General features: G+C 46.9%; 1 protein-coding gene and 1 non-coding gene across 2 annotated transcripts; both read right to left on the bottom strand.

Moving 5' to 3' along the window:
* Positions 1-6,519: 6,519 nt before the first annotated feature.
* On the bottom strand, positions 6,520-12,517 carry LOC123061704 (callose synthase 12). Its single transcript, XM_044484912.1, has 2 exons — positions 7,000-12,517; positions 6,520-6,598 (listed from the first exon to the last, which is right to left on the bottom strand). Exon 1 carries the CDS (start codon positions 12,344-12,346, stop codon positions 7,001-7,003), a length of 5,346 nt encoding a protein of 1,781 aa, XP_044340847.1. The 5' UTR covers positions 12,347-12,517; the 3' UTR covers positions 6,520-6,598; position 7,000.
* On the bottom strand, positions 9,314-9,393 carry LOC123063839 (small nucleolar RNA J33). Its single transcript, XR_006430589.1, has one exon. It is a non-coding gene; the product is annotated as a small nucleolar RNA J33 (small nucleolar RNA).
* Positions 12,518-17,522: the final 5,005 nt, after the last annotated feature.

Raw genomic sequence — 17,522 nt, 5'->3', positions numbered from 1 at the left:
GAAAAATGTTGTCTCTATGACAACTGAAGAACTCGTCAATATACAGTCTGAGATCAAGAAACTCAGTAATGAATTCGACGCATACCATGTTGATTGGCTGGGAGCCAAGGTTCGTTTTGTGAGACTCGCTGACAACTTCACTTCAAATGTTGCAACCCCAATGCAACAGGAAATTCCTTAGCTGAAGCATCTGCTTAGCCTACTGAAGAAAATGCCAGCACCGCTGATGACAATCAGGCTGCTGAAGAAAATGCTAATTCCAGGGCTGATGACTGCATTCCAGCCACTGAAGAAACTGCCAGGGCAACCACTAGAGTTGTGCCTGAAGAAAGTGAAGACGCCAGGGCAACTACATCAGTTGTGCCTGAATAAATTCAACCAAATCCCTCTGCTCCTCCTGTGCCTACACCAACTTCGATCCTTCCATCTGCATCAGATGTGAAGAAGACCAAGAATGCAGAGCGTGCAGCAGTGAAGAAAAGGAAGGCATCAACTTCATCAGATTCTTCAGCCCCGAAGAAGATGAAGCCATTGACCAGCTCATTTGCCAACCCAATTGATGATGTTCCTATCTCAACCATGCCATCAAAGGACCTTGTTACTTTTGATGAAGAATATGTGATTCCAAGTGAAACCGATGAAGAGAATCCCTCTGCTGCTTTGTTAGAGAAGTTGGATGAAGAAATTGAAGTGGATGAAATCCCTTCAACCCCAATTATCTCATCTCCCATGCCTCAATTCACTGCTGAAGAGGCCGGCGTTGAAGAAATGGATGAAGAAGTCGATGTGGACATTGGATGCACCACGCCAGTGTTGAATGATGACCTTTGGGAAAGTCAGCACCCCAACTCTCCTCTATCCACACCTCTTCAACAAATTCCTCAGTCCCCAGTAACTACTGAAGTCCAAATGGGATCTGAAGAACCTCGTGCAACTCCGTCCATCCATGAAGAAATTCTAGCCACTAGTGCTGATGAACATGTAAATGAAGAATTGAAGTCCCAGGCTGCCACTGAAGAAGTACCTAAAATTCCTCAGCCCGTGGAACCTGAAATTGAGATCCCTGAGGTTGTGATGCAGTTGACTGACACTCCTCACCCCAAGCCAAAGGATCCCTTCTCGAAGAAACAGAAATTCAAGGCTGATGACTTCTTTAGCGAGCATGTATTCTTCACTGACTACAATCCTTATGACTCTGCTCGTCTTAGGAGGAAGCGCTTCTAGACTGCCAGCCAGGCCAATTTCTATTCTTCGCTGCTTTTCAACAAGGACAAAATCTTCTACCATGAGCATATTCCTCATGTGGACATGGAATCATTGCCTTGTTTCACTCCTGTGCTCAGTGTGCTTCATGATGCAGGCCTCCTCAACTTTTGCTCTAACATTGTTGATTGGAATGAGAAGCTTATTCTTCAGTTCTACGCTGCACTGCATATCACAGGTGATCCTGAAGATATCAACTCCTGGGTCTTGGACTTGATAACCGATAATACTCATTATAAGGCACCGGCCTCTGAATCGCTTCACGCCCTGCCCATCAGTCCACCCAGTGAAGGAGCTCGCTGCCTGTACCAAGAACCTGAACTCACTGCTCATTACATGCAAGTGTTAATGAAGTCTCTGAAGCCTGGTCAAGCCCCAAGGACCAAATTCCTCGTAAAGGACTTATTCTATGTGCCCAGAACAGTCTATCGCATTCTGACGAGGATAATGAGTCCCATCAAAGGCCACGACTCATCTGATGAGGAAATAGTTGGCATCACAAAGAATCTACTATTCAACATCATTCATAGCATTCCTATCAATTATTATGATTTCTTCATGAGGACTCTGGCAAATGTTGCACTCTCTTTGTTTGAGTTGAAGCCTTATGCTCCTTGGATTATGAGATTCCTCAGAACAAGGTCTTCACTCAAGTACAAGGCTGATTTTCAAAATCACCTCAGCTATCTGCCCCCGATTGAAGTCCTCAAGCAGGGTTTTACTTCAACTGATGAAAAGGGCAAGGCACCTCTTGTCATTGATGAAGGCATTCGTCCATTGGATGGTCAGTTTCGCAAAGCTGCATCTTACTCCGCCAATGATGACTCTGTCACTCATGATTCTACTGCCAATGCACCAAAGTCTACTCCTCAAGCCACAGCTCCACGTGTGATGACTGACCGTGAGCTACTTCTTAGTCTTCACCAGAAGGTGGATCGAAACCATAAATGGGTTAAGCGTCAGTTTGGTTCTCTTCTTCACAACATGACTGCTACACCTAATGCAGTGAAGAAAAACCATTACTACCTCCATGAAGTTTTCGGTCGCACCTGGGCTATCTTATCACATCTGTATGATGAAGAAGATCTGAAGAAAATGGGTCTCAAGGAAGATTTTGACTGGTCTGCACCTCCTCCAAAGAAATTCAAGAAGGTCAAAGTTCCTACCTTGGTGGCCAGTTCATATTCTTCATCCCGCGACACCGACGAGTATGAAGACTTGGACGACACAGCGGCGGGCCCTACAACGACAAACGACCCCAACAACACTGGCACTCCTCCATTAACTTGATTTTAGGGGCGTTAGTCCTCATTTTCAACCCTTTTGGTCATTTGATGACAAAGGGGGAGAAATTTGAGTTAGTCTTCAAGCGGGTCTACTTATATGGGCGTTTTTTTCTAAGTTACAACTCTCGTTCTTCTGAGACTTTATTTGATCGAGTTGTAAACTTAAACTCTATGGTGGTTTGATACTTTTGCTGAGTTTTTCTGCATGCTTATTCCTCATTAATATTAATGCACGCATGCTGAATTACATCAGTCACCATATTTCATCATGCATTTCAAATTCATTATGTTATATGTTAAATGCCCTGTTCAAGAATTCATCCGATTAATCAGTTAACTTGCCGATTAATCCCTACTCGTAGGGTCACCGAGTAGTCGATTAATCGATTAATCACCCGAGTAATTGATTAAATGGCCGATTAACTTGACGATTAGCCTATTAATCCCCTACTCTCCAGCCAACCGAGCAGCTACCAGTTAACGATTTCCCCAACAATGCTTAAATGTGTGTATGGATTACAAGATATAGGGGGAGATCTCCATGATTCTACTCTTCAAAGTGTGCACTGCTTCAAAGGCAAATTCCTCACTATACACATCTTCAGGGGGAGTTCTTCTATATCTTGCAATAAAATTCCTCAATTCTAGTATCTACACTTCATATGTTTATCCCCGTTGAAAACTTAACCTATATTGTCATCAATCACCAAAAAGGGGGAGATTGTAAGTGCATCTAGTGCCCCTTAGTGATTTTGGTGTATTGAAGACTTATAGGTTAAGGGACTAATGTGTTTATGAGTGTACACAGGTCTATAAGTCTATGAGGAGTTTGATATTTACAGAGAAAGTCGACCCCTAAAAATGAAGTTGTTCGACTAAAGACTTTGGATTTCTGAAGACTTTCTGAAGACTTTGAAAGTGAAGAAATTGGTGCAATCCTGAAGACCTGGTATTCATTCGAGGAACATGAAGCATGAAGACTTTTGTTTTCGTAGTTTCATTTTCTCTTTCTTGAGTCATAGGAAACACCGTACTGTTAAAGGGGGTCGAGGAAATACTAAGGAAAAATTTCCATGTGATGCTCAACTCAAATCCTACACCTACCAATCCCTTCGAGTGAAGCCATTGGAAATCTCATACAGTTCAGTCAAATTTCTTCAGTGACAGAGACGAAGTTCTTCTGGTCTCTGAGGAATTTGTTCTGACTGAGGAGTTAGGAATTCGCCAGTGCGGATTGCCTACACAGTGAGGAACATGATAGCCCTGAGGATTTGATACTCAAAATTCCGACCGTTGTTGTGCTATGTGCCAGCTGTCCCAAAATATCTACCCACTTAACGGTCATATCATTGAAGGGCATTTATGTCTTATCATGTGGGGCTGCTCCCTAGGCTATAAATAGCCGCCCCCTACAACCACTAGCTGGTTGGCTGCTCCGAGAGAAACTGACACTTGTCAGTTGAGAGCATCCCATCCTTCGAGGACTTTGAGTGAAAATCATCAAGTGAGGAAAACCCAAACCCAAACACCTACAAATCCAAAGTGATTGAGCATCACTGAAGAGATTGATCCTGCGTGGATCCGACGCTTGTTACCTTTGAAGATTGTGCATCTTCCAGACGGTTAGGCGTCATGGTCTAGAGCATTCAAGAGGAAATTGTGGATCACCGAGTGACCAAGTCTATGAAGGTTTGGAAGTCAGCTGAAGACTTACCACGAGTGATTGGGCGAGGTCTGTCTGACCTTAGCTCAAGGGGAATACGGTGAGGACTGAGTGTTCTGAACTGCGTGTTCAGAACTGGGTGTCCGGGACTGTGTGTCCTCAGGTTTAAATACCTAGCCGCCCTAACCAGACGTACAACTGTCACAACAGTTGGAACTGGTCTACCAAATCATTGTCTTCACCAAGTTATCTGGTTCCATTTCCTCAACCCTTCCATTTCCTCTTTTATGTGTTGAGTGCTTGTTCATATCTGTTTGAAGACTTTGACTGAAGACTTCCTTTATTTCCTCAGTTCAATTTCTTCAGCGTGTTTGTCTTATCATGTGTTATCTTGTGTTTACGCTTTTTGTAATATGTACGTGTTTTCATTTCATCATGGAGACCATGCTCATGCATTGCTATGTTTACTTCTGAGTACTTATTTCGCTGCAAGTAGTTCTTCACTCATAAATTTCCTCACCCGCAAAATCCTCAGTGAAGAATTCATAAAAATCGCCTATTCACCCCCCCCCCCTCTAGTCGATATAACGCACTTTCAACGTTTTTTATAGAAATGAGCCCCATGCTAATTCCATTTGTCGCATGTTTTGTTAATATCGACCTAGTGTCTCAGTCTGCCTGCAAGGCTCGGCAAAGCTAATTACGGACACGAGTGCAGCAATTCAGGTCGAGTCACAACTCAAAGCCAGGGTGCATCTCTGTGAAATCACTAGTTAAAGGGATACCCCTTGCAAGGGTCACTCCCACTTCTCTGGTGGTGACAAGTGGCACATGTCGTAATTATGGAGTTTTTTGGATTTCTTCCATTGGGCAAGGAGAGATGGGTGGGTTTATTTGCTCATATTTCATAGATTCGTTTATCAAACCGATTTATCTCTCGAACCGCATATCCAAATCACGAGCTGTTTTCACTGTTGGCGATCCTCGCATCAAGATATTTGCAAGTAGATTCCATGTTGATAGGTGTCAACTTTTCTTTTGCTAAACTGTGCTACAAAATTGTACTAATTGTGAAGCACAACTATACTTTCACACGAATTGTGCTTCACACGGAAGCACACCTTTGCTTCACTTTTGGGGAAGCACAATTTTGCTTCACACACAAGCAAAAAATAAATAGAAAATAATAATAGTAATAATAAAAGAAAACCCATAGAAACCTGAAAGGAACCATCTCTACGGGGAAGCGTTCGGTGCATGACAAATATTCCAAATATAGATATTCAATCATTACATTATTACATTTTAAAGTGTTTAAAAAAGAATGCACATGGTATTTTTTTAAATGTTTATACAACATAAAAAAATGTTTCATATTATTCAAGAAATGTACATTATTACATTTTAAAAAACATACAAGTTTTAAAAATATTGACATTTAAAAATATATTTATACAATGTAAAAAAGTCAAATAGTTAAAAAAAAGTTTCTACATGTATTTTAAAAATGTTTAACACGTAGTATTAAGAAAATGGAACTGCGTCTCACAGCGGGTAAAAGCTAGCCCTGGCAGTGCATCTCATGCACACAAGGTGGAGCATAGAGCATGGCACAAGCCCAGGCCAGGCTCATAGAATTCAACCAGTAAACACAAGCCGACATGAACTGACGAGGCGCATCACTGTGCACAAGAGCTGAAGAACATGATCAAGATTCAGACTGCAGCATGCATAAACTAGACAATAATTGGCAAGAGCTGAAGAACATGATCAGGATCCAGACTGCAGCATGCATAAAGCAGACACAATGATTGACATGAGAAGTAGTACATCCCAATATGGATCAGACAGCAGCGCCACCGGGAAGACCCAGCCGATGACATTTCCGATAACAATTGGTGTACAAGATTACAATCTCCCACAATGTAGATGTATGTGCAGGTAAAAGCAGGAACAGCGATTCCCAGCTTTACAACAAAAATATGGCAGCACCCAAAGAAATGTCTGGCACGAGAGGTCCATTCAGGATAAAGTTTGTACAGCTCTGTTTCACTACAAAACTAGCAAAATCTCAAACCATGAATATGAGCCGAATCGACGACTCATTAAGTTTGATTGCATCATTTCTACTACGGAAATCCATGTGTACATCAAGTTACAAAGAATCAAGGTAAAGATGTCGCCTGTACAGAAACTAGCATCCATCTACTCTAAACCAGAAGCCTCTGTGAACCTGCAGAGTAGTCTCAATGTTAGTGTGTTAGAACAGCTGTACCAAAACTACAGTACTTGACCATGTGCCATCCACGTACCGTATATCACTGAGAAGAACTGCACCCTCCAGAATAATGAAGCAGATCACTTTGAGAAATGAAAATGGGTTGAGCTGAAAGAACAAAAGGTGAATTTAGCTGAAGAACAAGTATCTGATTGCAGATGAGAAGACATTTGCGATTCAAACAAACAGATTTTTTGTTTAGATACCTAATAAGGAAATAAGGTTAAAGCAGGCTGCGTTAGCAGGCGCTGTAATATTTCCCTTTTGTTTCACTGAGCTTTAAACAAGTGTTGTGTGGTGCTGTTTCTTCAATGAATGGAACGGTTGGATAAAAATAACTAACAAGAAAATAAGGGATAAGGAAGTTCAAGAACAATCAATGATTTGTTATCTTTAGAAGCAATTCTAGAAACTAAGCTAACATGTGCAGAGTTGGACCACTTGCTCCTAAAGTGTTCATAGGCATCCTTACAAAGAGGAGACACAAGACAAGTACACACATATCATACCTTAAACTCCATGTCCTTTTTTGCCAGTAAACATTTGAGAAATATGAAGTCCTCGGCTGAAGGCTTCATTGAATAGGATCCTTGTTTGCATTTCCTGGAGCCCCGGCAACCATGACAACACAGCTACAGGTGTCATAACAATTACTCCAAACAGTATATCATACAGGCGTGCCACTGTGACAATAGTTTTCCAGACTGTCTCAGACCTCCTCAGGTATGGCTTGAACACCAGAGCAATAGATATGATTCCCCAGCCAGTTGGCAGAAAAGCCAAGAGACTAGTAAAGGCATCAATGAACTGGAAATTTGTGAATTCTATCAACAGGACAATACCAGTCACAGTGGCACCAACAATTACAGCTTGGACAAGCCGATACCTTATGTGCTTCTTTGCTGCGTATCTGTCTCGGAAGTAAGCAACTGCGACAAGAGCCACAAAAGCCAGCAGTATGCATGTCCATGAAAGAAGATAGACAAGGATGCTTCTACTCTCATTGGCAATGTGAAGCCGGTAAACAATTGCATACTGAAAGAAGAAATATCGGAGGTCTATAATGATTTCCAAGATGCTCCCCCACAGACCAGAGGTCCTAAGGTGATCAGTTTCCTCCTCCCACCACTTTTCCCAGCTTTGATCTGACTTCACTGAGATTCCACCCTGGAACCAAATCCAGCTTAGGAAATCCTCAAAATCATTAAAATTCTTTAGCCAGTCCAAACCTGATGGATTAAAGATGAAGGGGGCCAAAATCCACGAGGATACTAAAAACCAACTGGAAAGCGTCAGCAGGATGTACACAAATGTATTCCCAGCGCTGCTGCTGTAAGATGCATAGAGAACCAATATCACGCCAAGCTCTATTGCTTTTAGAAAATGGCTACGGGCATATAGCCTGTAGTTCTCGGCGAATTTCTTGTGCTCCACAACAAATCCACGGCCAGTAGCTCGATACTTTGCACCTCCATGAAGGATTGTCCGCCCATAATAATGTGTCTTGGTTCCCATGGAGAAGGTGTAGAAAACAGATGCAAACTGCAATTGCATTTTTAAGAAATCCCATACAGCATTGAGGAAACCATGCTCAAGTGAATTTTCAATAATCATGGGCAATGCTGTGAACAGGCCCAGCTGTATGACGAACTGCTGATTCAAGACAGCTCCCAGGGCTGCATTATTAGTAGTGCTAGTGTTCTTGGTGATGTACTCCTCCAGCCCACTAAGTGCAAGATAAAATCGCCCCCAGACAAATGCATAGACAGTTAGCACAACCATCATTGTGTTGAAATAGAATCCAATGGTTGTATAAAAAAACGAGAGCATCCGAAAGAAATCCAATCTGTGGCCCAGTCTGTAAACATCACGGCTCAGAGTTTGCTCACCATTGCCACTAGCAACCTTGGCTTCAAACATAGAAACCTGGTTGAGCCCCACATCCCTTCCTTTACCAACCTGGATGTACTCATGGTGTGTAACATTGCCCCCACGGAGGGTACAATTGAATCCAGCAAAGATATCCTCACTGATGTTGATTACTCTTGATGCTTTACTAATACCACCTCGGCCCAAGAACCAAAGACGATCAAACACATCTGGGTGGCCATAATGCATTCTAACCTTGAGTGGGTTAGCTAGAACCCGCTGCCCCAGAGTGACAAAACTTGTTTCTTGGGCAGACATAAACCAAGCTAGAGAAGATACAGAGCCAGTGAACACATGTTCCCGAACCCCAAGGATTTTTGGCTTGCGAATTCCATAATGGCGATTGAACTCTTCTAGCAGATTTCTCATCTTCAGAGCCTCTTCAAAGTAATTGTCTTGGTTCATATCAATAGTTTGAACCGCATCACCCCTTGTGAAGATGAGTGCATGATTCTGGTTCTCTGGCTTGCCTTCACCAAGCTTCAGTGGCCCAGGCAACTTCACTCGATAAATTTCAACCTCTTTCTGCAACTGCTGGTCGTATTTCACAAGGACGGAGAAGTACTCCGGTTCGGCACCAGCCGAGTGTTTTTCGTCAACATAGGCAACACGAAGTGCTTCATAATTCTTCATTAGCTCCAATATCTCATAAGCATGCGGATCATTTTTAGCTTTCTGCTGGCCATAAATTTGGCATGCAACCACATAAGTGTATTTCATAAGGACAGTCCCATACTCGCTACCTTTAAACAAAGCGCTCACACCACTGGTTGCTCTGCTCAGTGTGTGTGACGAAGAGGCCCTGCTATAATACCCTGACCCACCAGCACTCCCTTCTCTTCTGGAGGATCCAAATCTTGAGGAACCCATTGTAGCAAGCTCCCTCGATCCAGTTCTTAAGTCATGTTCAGAGGCAGAATCCAGAAAGGTCAGCATCTTGAGAGCATCATAATAGTACATCATCCCCCTCACAGTACGTGATAGTGTCTGTCCCCTGTATGAGACCCAGTGCCGAAGATCTCTTAACCTTTGCTTCTCACTGTACAGCTCCTTCATATCAGACATCCCCTCACGCTTCATGCGCTCAACAAAGAACTCCCACTCATCTGGGTAGATCTGTTTCAGATAGTATAGTATTGATATGCCATCTTCATTCTCCTTGTAGAGCTGGTCCTTGTTGTACAACACCTCTTCGTTATAATATGGTGTCAAGACACTGAAGGCCATCATCTTCTCCACCTGGGTTGCCCGTGGTATGTTCATGAACAATGAATTGCTGAAAAAAGCAATCCTCCGCCGAGCTTCAAGGTTCTTTGGGACATTGACCATAGAGTCACGTGAGGTCAGGATGGTGTGCATGCGCCGCACCTGCTTATAGAAGGTGGCATTCTCCTCATCAGGCAACACGACAGTGTCCACAAAGAGAAGGCTGGTTGGCCTTGATTGTGCCAGGCCTTCGTTCCTCAGCTGTTCCATGCTCCTTTTCTCAGCCTGGAAGTCACGAATCACAACATCATAGAGAGTCTGAAGAGCATTGACAATCTTTGTGATATCCTTGTTGGGCTTGAGAAGTAGGCTTAGCAGTGCTACAAGCTTTGCATGGACGTTTTGCAGCACAGACATCTTATACTCCACAGTGAACTTATCCAAATTCATGGATTCATCGAACTCGCGAAACAATTGCGTCACAATGCCATGTTCCTCTGTCCTTTCCTTGATGATCTCTAGCAGCATGTATTTGGTACTATCATACACCTCAATGACCGCACAACGACGATAATCATTCTTGCAGATTTTCCTCCAGAGCCTGCGATCAGGTCCTTGGACCTCCTTTGCCTGCCCAAGTGCCAGTGACAGCTCATTACAAAGCAAGAAGCACGGCCAACGGATCACACGCACATTCCACAGCTCAGGTGGTAGCTCGAGGAGCTCAACTTCAAGATCACTTACAATATCCTCCTCCCTGAACTTGGTGATAATCTCATTCCAAATAAGTGCAAACCGCCGTGCTTCTACCTGATTTGACTCGATCTTACGGAACGATCGGCTGAACCCATACCGTAGCTGCAGTCGCTGCCAGAAATTCCGAAGCCGGTTGGGCAAGAAAGTGCGCTCATTCACATGTTGCTCCTCTGGCATGATGTTGAATGACATGGCACTTGCAAAGAACTGGAACCGCAGCCTCAGTTGTTTCATGTCCCGGATCTCCCCCAAGTGTGCAAACAGCCCCACAAATGCACCGGCCATGGAAGAGAAGATTGCATACCAGATCTGGATATCCATGAGGTAGATCAAAACTACCGGCAACCACAATATAAAGACAGCAAATCGGTTGCTCTGCCCAAAGAACTCATGCCAAGCATATGTGACCTTACTCAGCCTGTATATCTCTTTTGTAGGTTTTACAAGTGGCCTGATCTGGAGGAAATAGCTAAAGGCAAACTTCACAGCAAGCAGAAGCACCCAGAAAATAGAATATTTCACATTGTCAAAGGTACCCTCACGAAGCCCGCGGCCAACGAAGCTGCGGCTCTGAAACCACCAGGTGAGGGCATAGCAGATCTTCCAATTTGTCTTCTCCAATGCATTCCGCACCCAAGGAATAATGAAGAGCACGATGGCAAGGACCTCGGGGATCAGAAACGCTGCCACTGCATACAAGAACTTCATGATTCGAGAATCGGTCCCCCGCGACCAGCCACGATCACTGTCCCTCTGGCTCCAGATTCCCTTGTACAGCACAGCAAATACAACAACCCACGCAGCTGCCACAATGGCCTTGAGCACCATGCGCACTGCAAGCATGCGTCCATCCCTGAACGCACGGCGTAACTGTGTGCCGATGTCCAGCAGCGACTGCAGGAGGCGTAGTGCCGCCCAGGTGATGAAGACGGTGAGCACTCGCACCTGGGCTTCACGGTGCTGGTTTCCCCGAAGATTCTGCCACGGCCAAGTCTCACCATCCCACGCGACAATGGCTGCGGCCTGCAAGTAGAGCACCAGCATGACCCACAGCCTGTCGAAGCTCCGGTAAATGTTCCAGAACGAGCGGACCTCCACAAAGCCCGTCTTTCGCACACGGCCGTGCTCGGGTGGCGTCCGGAAGAATTGCCGGGACTGCTCCATGGGCCAGCCGAGACGGTCGAAGACATCACGGCGCCAGAAGTACTCGTTGATGTCGTCGTAGTTCCGCCAGGCGGCATGGGGAGCTGTGCCGTTGCGGCTGGACTCGACCTCAGAGCGGATGACACCGTAGATGGGCGTGACGACGCGGGCGAGGAAGGCGTTCTCGCCGTGCACGGCGGGGTTGGCGGGCTGGCCCGTGGTGGTGTCGATGTAGCCCTCGAGGATCCGGTGCAGCTCGAGAGCCATGTGGTGGTAGATGTAGCAGATGCACTCGGGCACGAAGCGGAGGTTGGCGGCCTCGCCCCAGACGAGGAGGTGGAGGCCGGCGAAGAGCAAATCGGCGCGGGGGTCGGCGTCGGGGACGTAGACGTTGGGGCGGCGGCCGAGGAAGCCGCACCAGGAGGTGTAGTTGCGGAGGAGCTTCCGGCGGAGGGAGCGCGCGATGCGGGGCTCGAGGGTGTCGGAGAAGTCGGCGGAGGAGAGGCGCATCTGCGCGTTGGCGAGCAGGAGCACGAGGTGCTCGCGCTGGTTGCGCACGTTGTCCCGCTGGAAGCCGAAGAAGGCGCCGAGCCAGTCCATGAGGTCCTGGTCGGCGCGCCACTGCGAGTAGGGCGGCGGGCGGAGGCCCCCCACGGCCCGGAGCGCGGCGGCGGCGGCCCGCACCTCCGGGAAGCGCAGCGACGGGTGCTCGGCGAGGAGGTCGTGGATGGGCAGGATGTTGTAGGGCTCGCCGGCCGCCGCCTGGGCGGCGGCGGCGGCCGACCCCACGCGGCGCGTGGCGGTGGCGCGCGGCGTGGTCATAGCGGCATTTGGGTTTAGGGTTAGATCTGGGGTGGGCGTGGTGGTGGATGGGGAGTTTTGGAAGTGGTTTGAAAAATTGAAAATCCTCCGTGCGACGCTGGCGTGGGGGAGGGGAAGGCGGAGCCGCGGAGGAACTGAAACGAAACGCTGTGGGCGCGTGCGGGCCGGCCGCGTGCGTTCGTGCTGGAGGGAAGGTGGGACGGTGCTGGGGTGGGAAACGCAGAGGCTTTTGTTTGTGTGATTACCCGGAAATGATAGGGGCGCGCCGGCGAAGTGGACGGACCAGGGACAGAGAGACGGGAAGATTTCGCGTTGATTGATTCGGGCCGAAGAATCTTCCATGTGAATTTTACTGCCACCCGTTTAATCTCCGTCGCACCTCGTGTGCCGTGTGCGCGTGTCTTTTTGGTCACGACTTCAATGGTTTCTTTCCATCGAAGTATGTTTCCCCTTCCTTTGCTGTGGAAATTGATTGAACAGATGATGCCATTTCTCGCCCCCCGGTACAGACGAAGCAAACACGAGGACGCTAACAACAGCTGTGGTACTTTTTTTTTCTTTTAACATACAGTACTCCTACTCTTGATCGTGAATGCATCATTACACATCTCTGCTGTCTAACATCAATACATCGTGGTTAATTAAGGAAAAGTGGGTCACTCAAAGCTGTCACCCATAACACAGCTCCATCCATTCAAGAGATAAGATGCACACAAAAAAACAGCTGGTGTGCCTTACTCATCTTGTACTTGTAGTACAAAATGAGCAGCTATTTGATGCATTATTTATTTTTGATGAGTTGCTGGTCGACCATCAAAGAGGATGTGATGGGGGTTTTTGAGAAGTTTTACCACCTGGACAAAACAAACGCCGAGTCAATAAACACAACTGTGATCGTGCTCCTGCCTAAGAAGGATGGGGCATCGGAGATCGGCCATTTCCGGCCGATAAGTTTGATTCACTCCATAGGAAAATTGCTGGCAAAAGTGCTTGCTCTCCGTCTAGCCGGGGTTCTGCACGACATTGTGTCGCCCGCCCAAAGTGCATTTCAGAGAAAGAAGAGCATTCAGGACTCCTTCTTATATGTTCAGAACTGTGTCCGCTCCCTACACCGTACTAAGAAACCAGCGCTCCTAATTAAGATCGACATAGCTAGGGCCTTCGACTCTGTAGCATGGGATTACTTGCTAGAGCTTCTTCAGAGGCTAGGTTTTAGCGCTAGATGGCGAGACTGGATCTCCATTCTTCTGTCCTCATCATCGTCGTCGTGCCTCCTAAACGGTATGCCGGGAAAGATCTTCGAGCACGCGTGCGGCCTTCGCCAGGGGGACCCGCTCTCGCCGCTGTTGTTCATTTTAGCAATAGACCCGCTCCATCGCCTTCTTCTAGCTGCAACTGAGCAAGGCATCCTCACTACCCTCCCAGACAGGAAAATCACGGCAAGAGTTAGCCTCTACGCAGATGACGCGATCCTCTTCGCAAACCCAACTAGACAGGAGTTTGACAACCTGATGTGTCTCTTGGCACTCTTCAGCGACGCCACGGTACTAAGGATAAACTCGGACAAAACTTCTGTCGCACCAATTCGATGCGAGGACCTTGATCTGCAACACGTGCTTTAAAACTTCACTGGGAAGATTGTAGGCTTCCCATTGACGTATCTAGGTCTCCCGATTACCATTTCCAGACCGCACATCGTGCACCTGCAGTTCATTCTAGATAGGATCCGTGCACGCCTAGCGGGATGGAAAGGACGTCTGCTGTCAATCGTCGGCCGGAGGGTTTTAGTCAGAAGCGTCCTGACGGCATTGCCGACGTACGCATTGTCCGTCCTCAGGGCGCCAGTTAAATTTTTCAAGGACATTGACAAGGCGCGCCGGCGTTTCCTCTGGGCGGGGGATGAGGAGCTGAACGGTGGTAAATGCAAAGTAAGCTGGCCCCAAGTGTGCTCGCCGGTGCAGCATGGAGGTTTGGGCATTCTAAACATGATTAAATTTAGTTGTGCTCTTCGGCTAAGGTGGTTATGGCTACCCTGGCAGCAGCCCTGCCGGCCATGGGTTGGCACCCCGGTGCCATGCGACGAGAAGGATCACAAGTTGTTCAACCAGGCAACTAGAGTCACAATCGGCGACGGAGCCACGGCATCATTCTGGCAAAATCATTGGTTGGATGTTGGAGCTCTCAGGCAAGTCTTCCCAACCCTGTATGCTCATTCTCAGAAAGAACAGATCGGTGGCCGCTGCCCTGGCAAATCACACCTGGGTAAAGGATCTCAGGCATGGAGATCATGCAGCAATCGTCACAGATTTCCTCTCCCTCTGGCGGCTGCTGGCGGCCCAAAATGTGACCCTAACAGCAGGCTCCGGAGACTCGATCACATGGTCAGAGAGTAGTCCAGGTCAATACACGGCGAATTCGGCCTACAGCATGCAGTTTCAAGCACCCGCAAGAAATGATCTCGGTTCTGCCATCTGGAAGCCCTAGGCACCCGGGAAGATGAAGATCTTCTCCTGGCTGCTGCACTTGGATCGATTGTGGTGCAATGATAGACTTCAGCACTGAGGCTGGGCAAATGGATATTTCTGCCCCCTGTGCATCAGGCACCTGGAAACATCGGTGCACCTCTTCTGTGAGTGCACCTTGGCCTTGGACACTTGGAGGAGGATGGCGACCCGGAATGGCTGCGGCCCTCTGAACCCTGATTTATGGAACAACACGGGAAACTCAATGCAAAGAGTGCAACTATGCCTGCAGAAGTTTGCAAACGAGAAGACTCGAAAGGCCGCGGCCTCCATCATCATGCTCACCTACTGGGAAATATGGAGGGAGAGAAATGACTGTATTTTCAAGAGGAAAACTGCATCACCTGAAGATATTCTCAGACGGGTCATGCGATCACTAGAACTCTGCAGCATTGCTGGGTCAAAAAGTTTAGAGTGCCTTCTCGGGCCCCCTACTGGGAGAATTTAGTCTCTTTCTTTCCTTCGGCCTTAGGGCAGGGTGTTGACAAAAACTCTGTATTTCGTTTTAACTTCTCTCCTCTCCTCTGCTAAATCAATGAAATGCCAGTAGGTGCTGGATCTTTCAAAAAAACTATACTTGTACTCGCTCTGATTCATATTAATTGTCGCTAATTTAGTACAAAGTTATACTAAATTGTAACAATCAATATGGATCCAGAGGAGTAGTAGTATATATAAATCGCCATATTAATTATAATCCAATTTGCCCAACTCATGCCATACCTAATAACTTTTCCATGTATGCACTCACCTAATGTATTTTTGCTTCTTCTTAAACTACTAGCTAAATACTCATACGTTGATGAAACAATATTCTGAAAAATAAAAAAATATGTAAGGTTCCGTCTCCCTCTCTCATCTTATGTTCGTCCAATTTCCCCCCTATACATACGACTCCCTCCTTTTTTTGCGGGGGAAATTAGGAGCTCTTTATTCAACATTAACAACACTAGCAAAGTCGGCTGCGAGGCTAGTTACAAGAAGACTTGGCGAAGAATCAAGCCAACAATCTGTGACATCTAGAGTGCTAGCTTGCTTCGCACAAAGATGGGCAGAGACATTGGCCGATCTACCAACATGCTGAATTACAAAAGACTTAAAAGAAGGAACATGCTCCCTAATTTCGTACAAGATAGGCGCCACCATTGCACGGTCGCTGTGACGCGAGTTCCAGAGATTCACAATCTCCAAATTATCGATCTCGAAAACCACTTTTTCATAGCCTCTGAGATGAGCAAAGACAACGCTATCACGGAGGGCAAGAGCTTCGGCTATGAGAGGATCAGTGATTCTTGGGTAAGGTTTGCACCAGGCTGCTAGGAAAGATGAGTGGGTTCTCGCGATCCCTCCTGCTCCACCCCTTCTAGCCTCCATAGCAATACTGCCATCTGTGTTGATCTTGATCCAGGCCAAGTCCGGGAGTCGCTAGCCATGACCCAGAAGGATCCGAGCATGCTTACGAGGTAGCTCGAGCACCGCTAGAGCCTCTTGCGTCTTCTTCATGGACTGGATAGGATCAAGGTCCCGCTTATCATGTGTAACATTGTTCCTCAAAGTCCATATCGCCCACATGACAGTTACCAGTTTTGCTCTCTCGAAATCGGAGAACATGGGATCGCATATGATATCCCTCGACCAGGTGAGCGGGTGCAGCTCCGGTCGCTTGATCTCGAGCCACTCCGGTGCAACATGCCAGAAACGCCGGGCATGTGTGCAATCCAGTAGTGCATGCTTCATATCTTCCTCTACGTGAAGACAGTGTTTGCACGTGCCAGCGGTAGCAATATGATGGTGCTGAAGGGTTGCTTCGACCGGAAGAATCCCATGCAGAACCCGCCACCAAAACACTCTAACCCTTGGCAAAACCTTGAGCTTCCATAACCGGGACCATAGCTGTTTGTCTGTCGATGAGGCTTCGGTAATCGTCCCTTCCTCTAGAGCATGTTGCTCGTTATGAGTCATTAGAGCGCGATACGCTGTTTTTACAGAATAGCAGCCCGATCGTTCGAGAGCCCACGCAATCTCATCCTCCCCCCTCCTCTCCTCAAAGGAATGTTCAGAATGGCATCCGCGTCGGGGGTGATGAAGTTTTGCCGAATCACATCTGATTTCCATGTCCAATTTGCATCGTCAATTAAATCTGAAACAAGGTTCAACTGAGTATTTCCACTTCTTACTGTCGGAGCCATAGAGATGGTGCCCAGGATCCACTTGTCATCCCAAATTGAGATTGTTGTACCATCTCCAACACACTTGATGAGTCCGACTTGCAAAGCATCCCTCGCAGCGATGATAGCTCGCCACATTGCAGATGAGAAACGTGGAACCGTAGCTTGCATGAAATTACATGAGGGGAAATATCTACCTTTGAGTACTCGGGCACATAGGGATTGAGGGTTTGTCAGCAGCCTCCATCCATGTTTGCCAAGAAGAGCTACGTTAAACAGCTCAAGATCCCGGAAGCCCATACCGCCCTTCTCCTTCGGTGTTGCCAACGTATCCCAGGCCTTCCAATGCATGGAGTTACGATCCAAGGAGCTGGTCCACCAATACTTAGCCATGCAAGAAACTAGTCCCTTGCATACTTTCTTCGTTAACTTGAAACAACTCATGCTGAAAGTGGGAATAGCTTGGGTCACACATTTTATACGGAC

The sequence above is a fragment of the Triticum aestivum genome, chromosome 3A, assembly GCF_018294505.1.
Source record: "Triticum aestivum cultivar Chinese Spring chromosome 3A, IWGSC CS RefSeq v2.1, whole genome shotgun sequence".
NCBI classification, from domain to species: Eukaryota; Viridiplantae; Streptophyta; class Magnoliopsida; order Poales; family Poaceae; genus Triticum; species Triticum aestivum.
Note: the sequence above shows the minus strand (reverse complement) of the source record. Positions and strands in the feature narration are given on the sequence as shown.